This window comes from Cajanus cajan, chromosome 4 (assembly GCF_000230855.2).
Source record: "Cajanus cajan strain Asha chromosome 4, NIPB_CcT2T_4, whole genome shotgun sequence".
Taxonomy (NCBI): domain Eukaryota; kingdom Viridiplantae; phylum Streptophyta; class Magnoliopsida; order Fabales; family Fabaceae; genus Cajanus; species Cajanus cajan.
The window spans coordinates 13,078,574-13,091,788 of record NC_138520.1 but is presented as its reverse complement, the minus strand read 5'-3'; the positions used below and the strand labels follow the sequence as shown (position 1 = coordinate 13,091,788).

Here is a 13,215-nt window from a genome sequence, read left to right as displayed (position 1 = left end):
CCCCCCCTCTCGCTTCGGACCGCCCGGATTGAACGAGAAGACCGAGACCCAAGACCCGACCTACTACAACAAGGATAATTGGAGTGTGTATCCTAACACAGGAACATAAGGTATTATGCAAAACACACTAGTACTTGAAACGTGGTTATAGCGGCTTGCTGAATCTGTCATATACCAATATGCATCTTCAAAAGCAAGGACTTTAACAACACATACCAATATGCAAGCTTGTTCAAAAGCAAGGACTTCAACAAGTGATTTTGCTCTACAATGCATCAAAAAGTTGGTGAGACACATGATCAAAGGAAATGATGAAAGTGCGGATTTCCATTGGAGCAAGCTCGACGTTTAGCTCTTTTGGATCAACTGGCCCTCCCCTTGAAACATGTCTATTTCCAGAAGAGCCTTCTACTTTCCATGCAAGTCTTTTTTTCTCCATCTCTGTCCTTTCTTGATTGGCAGATAAGTTCATCTCTTTCACCTCTTGGATCTAATTCAAGGAAAGCACTTAAGTTAGAAAACAAGCTAAACAAGTTTTAAAGGAGTTTTCTATCCTCTCATGAAACTAATCACTTTTTACCTTTCTCCCAGGGAAGAGCTTTTTCAACTCCACACTTGCCACCACAGAGAGATCCTTGTCTTCTTCAATCTGTGCATCAAAATGTTGGGCCAAGAGAATGAAGGAGTAAAACAAGAAGTAAATACATAATGCATTAATTACAGAAGAAAGAAAAAGACAATGAATAATAGCATGAGCGAAGAAGCTTTTTTATTTTTTATTTTTTTATCCATGAATATGATTCACGTAATTTTTAAAATTAACAACTAAGACTTAATTTGCACTCACGGAGTGTAGCTTCCATTGGTTAAGGTCAAGAAGCTAAGTACCCTTTGTTCAGAACCAAATTTTCACGGCAGGGAAATGGTTTAATCTTAAGGACCTCCAAATTCACAAGTAACAATCATCCACGACGTAATATATTTATTTGAAAAACAATTGCAATGGCAGAATCCAACCTTATAAGAAACTTGTGCAAGTTTCAGAATGGTTTTCCCCAACTCAAATAGGTTCACTAATTTATTCCGATAAAACTGCAACTATTGTTTTAGCAAAATAAAATAAAATAAAAAGCATTCCATTCATTCACTTATTAATTGTTGCATTTTAATTTTAGGACCAAGGCTTATAGTTCATTCCAGCAAAATCATCAAAGAAACATACAAACAATAGAAATAGAACCAGAAACCATTACAAATGCTCATATATAACTTCTCATTTCAAATCTTAAAGAAAAGCACATGTAACAAATACTGCATAAGAATTTAGTGGAGACCTCATATAGATGTGCCAACCGAAGGAGAACTGTCCCATCGTCAAGTTCCTGAAAATTCCAAGAAAATATATATAATTACAAGCTAAAGAGTTTCTACATAACGGAGTAATATGTTGTTAGGAAGGAACCAAGAGGTTTCAAAATTGAAGGTCTATTCTAGAAGGAAGCGAGACCATTGAGTAAATGGGTTAACAGGTTATGTGTTATGCCACAATGGGTAGAAGATTGGCTACAACAATTGGTAGTTATTTATTATCAGTAATGTGTATTAGCTTAGTTATAACAGTTAGAGGTTAGAAGAATCAGGAGGGTGAAAGGCATATAAATAAAATTGTATCCATGAATAGAGATTTATTTTGGTGATTGTAATAAAAAGGGGAATTCCTCCTTTGGCAGAGAAATATGTTCTTTGATTTTTTTTCTCTCTCTATCTCTTTCTTTCTTTCTCTTTTTTTCTCTTTCAACCCTTCTTTTGATCTTGATGGTCTCACATAACACACAAATAAAACAAGGTTTCATACCATCATTGTATTGACCATGCAATAGTCAAATGTTAGTGTTGGCCAAAAGTAATTGTCTCTAGTTAATACTGAACTAATACAATTGAAGAGAAAGGAATCCCTTTAATCTAAAGACACATATACCTGTAAGGTTATAATAGCAATATTATCAGGTAATGCGTACGAAGAATCAATTCCTGAAAATGTTAATACACGGGAATTCGTCCAGTCATCTTTATCATCCTGCAGAATGAAATAAACCTTTAGTGACCGGTACATGATATAATTACAAGTATTTCAAAATTTATCAAATAAAAGGTAGATAATATGTCCACGAGAACTACTTTTTCTTTTACAGTATTGAAATTCACCTTTTCAGCAAAGGCTAACAGAAGTGGAGAATATATTTCCTGTCCAAAAGTACGACGCCACTTTGCACCCTCACCTAAGGGATCGATTCTGTAGTAATATTTTCCTTGGACCTAAGAAATAGGCTGTGAGTTAAATATTCCAAATTGCCAAAATCTAAATCATGCAGCAGTGACATTTTCCATGCATAAATATCGGCAAAAATGCAGGCTATGCAGACATACTGCTACAACCAAATACACTAACAGCAAAAAATACACACTGCAACAAAAATTTGGTAGGAAAAATTTATTGACAACATTGGGAATAAATTCTTATCAAAACCTCACTGTAATTGAAAATTTGCTAGTTTCTTTTCATATATCAATAAAACATATTTGCAAATGCCAAATTACAACATTGACACTTTCGTCAGCTTCAGCTAAAAAGGTTTGACATTGGCTAAAATGAATGGACATTGATTTGTCAAACCTTTTCAGCCATTAGCATTAAGACCCATTTGAGAGCAATTATCAAGTTGATTATGTGATACTTTATAACTAAAATAAACATGTGACATTAATAAAAGAAACAGTGCTAACAACTAAAGGACATTATCAGTATGTAAGAAATTCTTACAGTTAGACCCCTGCAATCATCACCAACACAATCTGTTTCATTTAGAGCCTCTGCAACACCTTTTGAATCATCAAGTAGTAATCTCCTGTTGGTGACATAGAAGAAAAAGATTTAGTTAACCGTTTTAAAATGAAACTAAAATACATCAATGGAATCAAAGAGTGAAAATAGTCACCCTCAAAACAAGACATAAAAAGAGGGTGGCTGCTGGTTGCAGGGGTGGGAGGTGGTGGAAGCAATCAAAGCAATGAGGGGCCTCTTTACCATTGCATGGCCCCAATAAACCCCTTGCCCGGTCCCCCATTCTATGTCAGCAATACATAGATAGGTGCAGATGCAAATTCATGAAAACTTCAAATTGAAAAAGTAGCGTGCCATGATGGCTGCATTTTTTTGTTCATCTAAAATGCAAAAATACATAAAATCAATTGCACATTTCCTTTATAAATAACAATACTTTAATAACATTATTTTTTCAAAAAGAAAAACTATATAGTATGTTAATAAGAAATGCATCCACCAATTAAAAAATAAGTAAGAAACTAATGATGGCAAGAAGATAAACTAGTAAGAATAACATCATTTATTCATCAGAAGAAAAAATTCTGTCATTTAGCTCATATTTTTTCTTCTGATGAATAAATGATGTTATTCTTTTCAGTTTTATCTTCTTGTGATCATTTACACCAGGGAAATACTTTTCATGGTTTTGGTGAAAACTGCAGAGTAGAAAATTGTCATGTCAGGTCTGTGATGGCCTGATTTGCCAGTGGAGTGTTTTGTAACAGTTCTCCATCTGTGGGCCTTGAAGTAAGAGAACAGTTAAACTGTTAAGTGCAAAATTTTTATTTACAGGTTAAGTCCATCCACTCTGAAAACAGCAATCCAAACTCTAGTGTGCAAAAAATAGGACATGATGCATGAATTAGAGAATTCATCCTCCACCACTAACATAATGATGATGATGACACCACCAACATGCCCACGTAAATGCTGAAACAGGTAAGTTCCCTAAAAAACTTTGCATTATGCTGCACTAAAATACCAAATCACTGCCTACATTGTACATCTCAGAAATCTTGCTTTCCTTCCAAAACTTTTCGATGACTAAAGGGATTTGTCCCTTTCTATATGCTTACACACATAGCCACAGCTGCAAAAAGGCCACATGTCCAAGTAACAAGGCAATGCTAACTTCTAAAATATGAGTAATTCAATTATTATTTCAAGTAACTCCAGTACAATAGCAATCTATTTAAAGCAGCATCTGAAGAATAACACATACCTGTGAACCATCAGCTCTATTTGTCCATCTTCTAAGCTGGATCCTCCAATAGCTCTATCCACCAAAACTGAGAATTCTGTTGTATTATCCTTTATGTATATCCCAAGATTAATCTGAAGGATAAAATAAATAATCTTGTCAACCTAAAGGATGGATATAACTTCTTGTTGAATTTATGAAGTAGCTGTGCCGTAAAGCAAGCAGTCTCAATTCTAAAGTGGGGTTAGGCATACATTTTCTGTAATCCAAACCCCCTAGACCCCAAAAAAAATATATTACTTTTTGTTGTAAATAAAAATATATTAGGAGATTTGATATTATTTTAGGAGATTTAATATGATCTTTTCTTATTTCTTTTATATTTATTTATTTTCTTAGTTACTTGTTTTAGGGACAAATGTGTCTCTATAATAGGGGAAGAGAAAAATGTAATGAGAATGAAACAAATTAATAAAGATCCTCTCTTTCAACTTGGTATCAGAGCTCTTGATCTTGAGAGCTTGGTTTCTGTTGCCCTAAAAATAAATATAATCTAAGATGATACCAACATCGTGAGTCGCACGGTCAGGGACCTCCCCACAAGCTGCCATGTGCCACCACAGTCTACCCCTTTTCTTGGTGCGTGTAGGCCACGCGCCCATCTCCAACGAGACCCACTCATGGGCGACCACCCAGAATGGTTCGCTGGCGACCCCCCAAACCATTCCAAGGGGGGGTGTTGTCCAAATCCTTTCGGTTTATTGCAGATCTAAGTTCTTTGTCTCTCTCCCATTGTTTATTTTTTTGAGTTCATCCACGGGTGATGCAAATTCCCATCTCTTTCAATTGGAACGGGATATTACAACATGTAAGGTAGAGATTGATCATCTAAAAATGATGGTTGAATCTATGAGTATGCCCTCTAACTCATGTACTCTATCAATGACGAGTAAGAATACTTTCAATACTACTGGCTTCGTTTCTTAGAGAGTTTGGATTCTTGATTCTGGAGCAACAGATCACATGACTCCCTTTACTTCACTCTTTTCCTCATATTCCAAAACAAATGCCAAACAATTCATTATAGTTGCTAATAGAGATAATATGCCCATTATTGGATCTGGCGGCATTCAACTTGAGTCCTCTATTGTTTTGAATAATGTCTTACATGTCCCAAAATTGGCTAATAGTCTTATTTCCATACAAAAGTTCACTACAAACTTGAATTGTTCAGTAACATTTTATCACTCTCATTGTTCTTTTCAAGACTTGGCCACGGGGATGACGATTTTAATTACTAAAGAACAGGGTGGGTTATACTTCCTAAAGCAAGAAAGGAATGATGACAAGAACAAGGAATCTACCTCAAACCACCATGCAAAGACTAATATTTGGGTCACTTCTCAAATATGGCTTCAAAATAAGAAACTTGGACATCCTTCTTTTAGTCTTATTAAATCTTTGTTTCCACATTTGTTTACAAAAATTTCTGTTGAATCATTCAATTTTGATGTTTGTCAGTTATCTAAACACCATCGTTCTTCTTTTCCAATTAGTAGTTGTTACAGATATTGTGAATATATTACAGATATTGTGGAAATAGATATTATGGTTATTATTCTCATTATCAATTAGGGATATGATTATATTAGTTTCCATAATATTAGAGATTAGTATCTTTATCATTTATTGTATTCTCTCTATAAATAAGATTGGTGTGTGTACAACAATCTACACAATTCCTGAATCACGACAATGGTAATAAGATCTCTTTCTCATTTGATTTAATTCATTTTGATGTGTGGGGACCTGTGGTGGAATCTATCTCTAGTGCTAAATGGTTTGTGACATTTATTGATGATTGTACACGAGTAACATGGACATACCTAATGAAAAACAAATTTGAGGTTGGTCAAATATTTATCAACTTCTTCCATCGTGTTAAAATTCAGTTTCGTAAGTCCATAAAATGAATAACATCTGATAATGGTACATAAAATGTGAATCATGATTTGTCTAAATTTATCATTGATAATGGTATTGTACATGAACTTACATATGTTAATACCCCTCAACAAAATGGGATTGCAGAAAGGAAGAATAGTCATCTCCTAGAAGTTACCAGAGCCTTACTCTTCCAAATGTCTATTCCTAACACTTTCTGGGAAGAAGTTGTCCTAACCTCTACCTATATCATAAACAGGTTACCCACTCAAGTCCTTAACGTTGTTAGTCCTATTGAATTGTTACAATCATTGGTTCCTTCTTCCACGTTGATGCCAAGTTTATCTTGTCATGTTTTTGGTTGTGTTGCTTTTGTCCATTCACATTGCCATTGTTGAGGTAAACTAGATTTGAAAGCAATCAAATGTGTCTTTGTTGGTTACCCTTTAAATAAAAAACGGTACAAATGTTATCATCTTCAAAGTTGTAAATTCTTTGTTTTCATGGATGTTACCGTCAATGAAAATAAGTCCTTTTTTTGTCTGTCCTCGACTTTTGGGGGAGAAAAATTTAGAACCCAGAGACAAGTCTTTCTTAGAGTTATTACCATTTTTGTCTCTACAGGATGTCCACAATGAAAAAGAAGAAGAGCATAAGTTCTTTGGCATAAATATCAAAGGAAGAAAAAATTCACCTTAGTTCCACAACAAAAGGAATTATTGACTCAAAGGTAAGTGATCCTAAAGGTAGTTTGGAGGAAGTAAGTGTTAATGAAGATACTTATATCCCTATTTCTTTGAGGAAAGGAAAAAGATCTTGTGTTAAATATCCTATTTCACAGTATGTCTGTACTAACCACTTGTTTGCTCAAAATCAAAGTTTTATAGCTGCCATTGATTCAGTAGATATCCTAACTTCAGTCCAAGAACCTATGTGAGAAGAACATTGGGTTCTAACCATGAAAGAAGAAATGAAAACATTGGAAAAGAACTCAACATGGGAGATTGTAGATAGGCCTAGAGACAAGAAGGTTGTAGGATGCAGATAGATATTCACAGTAAAGCATAGAGCTGATGGGACAGTAGAAAGATACAAAACAAGATTGGTAGCAAAGGGATACACACATACTTATGAGATAGATTATGGAGACATTTGCACCAATGGCAAAGACGAATACAGTATGAGTTATATTTTCCCTTGCAGCTCATTTTGGTTAGGACTTGCAATAGTTTGATTAAAGAATGCTTTCTTGCATGGAGATTTAGAACAAAAAGTTTACATGGAAATCTCCCCTAGATTTGGAGCTTCAGCTGAAGAAAATAAAGTATGTAGACTAAAAAAGGCCTTGTATGGACTTAAGCAATCTCCACAAGCATGTTTTGGGAGATTTACCTAGACAATGATTTCTTTAGGATACAAACAAAGTCAAGAGGATCATACTTTGTTTATAAAACATTTCCCTAATGATAAATTGACAATACTTTTAGTCTATGTAGACGATATGATCATTACAGGTGATGATGAAGAAGAAAAATTGACCCTATAAAAAAATTGGCAACACAATTTAAGATGAAAGACACAGGAAAATTAAAGTATTTCTTGGGAATTGAAGTTACTTATTCTAAGAAGGGCATATTTATCTCTCAAAGAAAATATGTTCTTGATCTTCTTAAAGAAATAAGGAAGTTGGGATGCAGGACCTCAAGAGTTCCAATTGAACAAAATCATAGAATTGGAAGTGAAGAAAGTCCACCAATGGAAAAATATCAATATAAAAAATTGGTAGGGAAACTAATTTACCTATTACACACTAGGCCAGACATTGCTTATGCTGAGTGTTGTTAGTCAACTCATGCATGAACCCTATCAAAGACATATGCAGGTAGTTGATAGGATCCTTCAGTACTTGAAGTCAAGTCCAGGGATGTGATTACTATTTAAAAGAGGAGACACCATGTCTATGGAAATATATACTAATGCAGATTACGCAGGGTCAGTTACAGATAGGAGATCTACTTTTGGATATTGCATGTTCTTGGGGGGAAATTTGGTGACTTGGAGGAGTAAGAAACAGAATGTAGTTGCTCGATCTAGTGTAGAAGCTGAATTTCGAGCCTTGGCACAGGGCATATGTGAAGGGCTATGGATAAAGATTATTCTTGATGACTTTAGAATTAAAATTGAGCTGCCTATGAAGTTGTTTTGTGACAATAAGTCAGCCATCAACATTGCTCATAATCCAATTAAACATGACAACCAAGCATATTGAGATAGATAGACACTTCATCAAAGAGAAGTTGGACAACGGTCTTATTGTTACAGCTCATGTCCCTACAGGACTTCAAGTGGAAGATGTATTCACTAGGGGACTACCTACTAACAGATTTCAAGAGTTGATAGGCAAGTTGGGAATGATTGATATTCATTTACCAACTTGAGGGGGAGTGTTGTAAATAAAAATATCTTAGGAGATTTGATATTATTTTAGGAGATTTGATATGATCTTTTCTTATTTCTTTTATATTTATTTATTTTCATAGTTACCTATTTTAGGGACAAATATATCTCTATAATAGGAGAAGAGAAGAATGTAATGAGAATGAAAAAAATGAATAAAGATCCTCTCTTTCAACTCTTTTCCTATTGAAAAGAAAAGAACATAGGTAAAGGAAGAGGATTTGCATGTGTATAGCTTAATAAGCTCATGAAATGAAAGATTTCTTTTAGAAGTTGAGCTTAGGGCTTAACTCAACTCTACAAAAACAGCATGTGAGATGAGAACTATCCAAGTTTTGCAAGATCAATAAGTTATATGACTCATCTCTAGCTGATGTGGAACTAAACACACCCCATCGAAGCTACAATTAAGGCAGGCAAGGGATGACTATAATCAAGGTACCTTTCCAACACACCCTCACCCACCAAAGGCTATGTACCTAATATAGGTGCCCCAACAACAGATCTAGAATAAGCTCTAGCACCATATTAAAATTTGAGCTTAGAGCCTAATTTAATCCCACAAAACTGACTAGTAAGATGCAGATTTCTCAAGTTTTATAAGTTCTATTTGAGATATCTTTAGTCAATATGAGACTAAATACCCCCTTGAAAAGTCTGCAATTAAGGCTCTTAGGGGTACCGCAATTAAGGCAGTTTCCAAATAATTACAATAAACCTATTAGTTGAAAATGCAGTTTATTATTAGAAGTTGCATATTTTATCATACAAGATACACCAGCAGTTTGCAAGCATAAGTGCATAACAGTTTCAGCAATAACAGTCCTCCAGGCAAGGAATAAGGGGAAATTCAGTCTTGAACACCAATGATGAATATGATAGAAATGTTGTATAAAGTTCACTTACAGGGTAATAATTTCCAGCTGCAGGTTGGTTTACTTCCAGGTCCCAGTCTGTTCTGTAGTCACGTATCTGCAGTGGGAGGTTCCATAGATTTAAGTTATGCCCAAAGAAAAAGAAAATGAATAAGCTTTGTAGATACTTTTATATGCCATCAACAAATTTATGACCAAATCAAAAAGAGAAGTTGTTTCCATTTCTTGACTTCCGTGAGAAATAAGTATCTTTTGACAAAAAGAAAAAGCATTTGGAAATAGAAAGATATTGGAATATCTTATAATATCAACATTATATCTTATAATATTTTAGAGTATCTAAGAACACATCAAGTTAATATCAATTCTAGCAATAAGACAGTTTTTTTTATTCTCTGCTGGCCCCCTGATATTGCCTCTCATAGACCCTTGTAATTAAGGGTTGTCTAGGACAATATCTTAATATTAATATTATATCTTAGAATACTTTATATCTTAAAACATTATATCCAGTCAATATCATTTCTATTGTATTCGGTCTTTAGTTTCTCCTTTCCCTCTCTCTACACCTTAAACCAGATAATTTCAACAAAAGATAATAAAGAAAGTTATGCAAAGTAGCATCTAGTGCGAACAATCATGGGTGATCTAAACTACTTAGATGCAGTATAGAGGAACTTAATCTAAGCTGCATACCCTTTTGATAAAATCACGCCCATTAGAATCTGTGTAAAATGTTTTGTTGGTTTCCATAGTAGTTGAAATCTGAGTGGAAACTTCTTTACCAATTCCATCTTCAATCGGTATAGGGCCAACCTGATATTCCAAATACCATGAGTTCAAATACGTTGCCAACATTCTGTACAAAAAATCCTTATAAAAATATATCTTAATATTTACCACAATACATACAATAAACACCAACAAAGGAAAATCAAACAGTCATAGACAGCTCATACCACAACTAGGAGAATGACACAAATTTAAATAGAAAAACAATTATTTAAAATCTTACAATAAACTCTACTTCAACATGCTCCTTTCCTTTGTACAGTCTGGTAATCTGCAGACATATTTTAAGCACATTAATTTCCAATATTAGATAATAAGTAGATAAAAAAGTCTTATTCCTCATTATTTATCATTATGGAAAAAGACATAGGAGCTGGGACATATACAAACTGGAGTTAAACAGATACTGATAATAGGGTCAGTCCCACTTTGCTAGTCCTCATTCATGAAGTGAGACCTACTTTACTTTTCTAAGCATCTGGGAAGATGGGCAAGACTGCCGCCAGGCTATGTATGGCAACAACATTCGATTATTATTTTGAAAAAAAGGATACTGTAAAATAATCATCAGGATGATACTAGTGCACCTCCCTAAAGCTTTGTTTACTCTTTTTGTTTACTTCTAGTAAAAGAACATTGAAGTAATTCACATGATATAGAAGGCCAAGAACTCATCCATCTAAAATAAAAATTATAAAGTAAAGCAATAATTATCATTTAGAGGGCAAACTGTACTAAGATTGACAATATTCAAGAAGGTACATTTAATTCATTTCTTCCCTTTTACATGACACATTTTATTCAATTCATTATGTGATGACAATTTCATCTTGCTAAATAGGAAAGAAGTTTATTAACAAGAAAGTAATAAGATGGTGCTGTTAAAGAGGTAACAAGCAAAACACCTGGTGTATCCATGGATTAATTTGTTGATGCACTTCATCTAGTACCGGTCCATGCAAAACAGTCAATGGAACCTGCTAATTCAAGTGAAAGTTGTTATGACTTATGAGAACTTGTTTGTTGAGATTATTCTCAAATTTAGAGTAGAATAATTTTTCTTCTTATTATTCTGAATTGATGGGTACAATCAAATAAATAAACAAGTAACAGAAACAATCCCTAAAGTTTAGGGATTAAGATAAACTATAAATTAGGAAAAGATAAACTAATATATCTAAACTATATCTTAGAATATCTTATCACAGCTAATAAAACAGATTCTAATAAAACAGATTCTAACACTCCCCCTCAAGCTGGTGAATAGATATTCTCCATTCCCAGCTTGGAAACAATCTTCTCAAAGATGTTGCTGTTCAGCCCCTTTGTTAGAATATCTGCAAGGTTGTCTTGTGAGGAGACATATGGAGTGCATATCAGACCACTATCTAATTTTTCTTTGATAAAATGTCTGTCAACTTCAATATGTTTGGTTCTATCATGTTGCACCGGATTATGAGCTATGCTAATAGCAGATTTGTTATCACAATAAAGTCTCATTGGTTCATCCAATTTTATCCTTAGGTCTTCCAAGATAATCTTCAGCCAGAGTAGTTCACATATCCCTTGTGCCATTGACCTGAACTCTGCTTCAGCACTGGATCTGGCTACCACACTTTGTTTTTTACTCTTCCAAGTCACAAGATTCCCTCCAAGGAAAGTGCAGTATCCCGTAGTTGACCTCCTATCCACAATTGACCCTGCATAGTCTGCATCTGTATATGCTTCAAGATTTACATTCCTATTTCGTTTGAATAAAATTCCCCTGCCTGGGGTCCCTTTCAAATACTGCACAATTCTTAGTGCAGCTTGTAAGTGAACCTCCTTTGGCTGGTGCATGAACTGGCTGACTAGACTCACGGCGAATGCAACATCAGGTCTAGTGTGAGATAAATATATCAGTCTACCAACTAGTCTTTGATACACTTCCTTGTCAACTGCAGTATCTTCTTCTGCGTTTCCCAATTTCAGGTTTGGGTCAATTGGTGTACTTGCAGGCTTGCATGCTGTCTTACCAGTCTCTTTCAACAAATCAGTGATGTATTTTTGTTGAGATATGAATATCCCCTTTTTAGAATGGGCCACTTCAATTCCCAAAAAATACTTTAATTTTCCCAAGGTCTTAATTTCAAATTCCTTGGCTAGATGTTGGCCTAACAATCGTTGCTCTTCCTCATCATCACCTGTCACTATAATATCATCCACATAAACCAGTAACACTGTTACTCCCCTTGACTTAGAGTGTTTAATGAACAGAGTGTGGTCTCCTTGACTTTGTTTAAAGCCTAAACTTATCATAACTTTAGTAAACCTTCCAAACCATGCTCGTGGTGATTGTTTCAGCCCATACAATGCCTTTTTTAGCTTGCAAACAGTGTTGGCAGCTGTTTTTTCACCATATCCAGGGGGCAATTCCATGTAAATCTCCTCTTCAATTTCTCCATGGAGGAAGGCATTTTTAACATCAAATTGTTGCAAGTTCCAACCATAATTAGCCGCTAGGGACAATATCACCCTAACTGTATTCATTTTTGCAACTGGTGCAAATGTTTCCATGTAATCCACTCCATAGGTTTGAGTGAATCCCTTAGCTACTAACCTTGCTTTGTACCTCTCAATGGATCCATCAGCCTTGTATTTTATAGTATATACCCACTTGCACCCTACTGGTTTTTTTTCATTTGGGAGAGCAACCAAATCCCAGGTACTATTCTTCTCTAATGCTTCCATTTCCACATCCATGGCTTGTTTCCATTTTTTATCACTCAATGCCTCAGATAAAGAGGTAGGTGTTGTTGTAGTGTTTAGGCTTGTGAGGAAGGCTTTATGGGTATGTGAGAAGTTTCTAAAGGATAGATAATTGGCTAGAGGGTACAGTGGCTTGGTGGTACATTTCCTGGTTTCTTTCCTAAGGGCAATTGGAATATCTAGGTCCTCATAAAGTGGTGCTGGACTGGTTTCAGGTTCCTGTACAGTTGGAAAATCAGAGTTTGATTTTGTGGAGATTAAAGGATCAGGGGTAGTTACCTCATGTAATGTTGGGTTGGATTGTTGGACATGGA

General features: G+C 34.9%; 1 protein-coding gene across 1 annotated transcript in view; it reads right to left on the bottom strand.

The window, feature by feature from the left end:
* Positions 1 to 113: 113 nt before the first annotated feature.
* Positions 114 to 13,215, bottom strand: part of LOC109818972 (putative alpha-mannosidase At5g13980) — a 35,376-nt gene continuing 22,274 nt past the window's right edge. The window contains exons 15-25 of the mRNA XM_083072262.1: positions 11,059 to 11,133; positions 10,377 to 10,424; positions 10,058 to 10,177; positions 9,393 to 9,458; positions 4,107 to 4,219; positions 2,822 to 2,906; positions 2,206 to 2,316; positions 1,979 to 2,077; positions 1,335 to 1,382; positions 581 to 649; positions 114 to 490 (exon numbers count right to left, since the gene is read on the bottom strand). Of these exons, the coding sequence (XP_082928388.1) occupies positions 266 to 490; positions 581 to 649; positions 1,335 to 1,382; positions 1,979 to 2,077; positions 2,206 to 2,316; positions 2,822 to 2,906; positions 4,107 to 4,219; positions 9,393 to 9,458; positions 10,058 to 10,177; positions 10,377 to 10,424; positions 11,059 to 11,133 (1,059 nt within the window). The 3' untranslated portion in view covers positions 114 to 265. The remainder of the gene's footprint in view (positions 491 to 580; positions 650 to 1,334; positions 1,383 to 1,978; positions 2,078 to 2,205; positions 2,317 to 2,821; positions 2,907 to 4,106; positions 4,220 to 9,392; positions 9,459 to 10,057; positions 10,178 to 10,376; positions 10,425 to 11,058; positions 11,134 to 13,215) is intronic.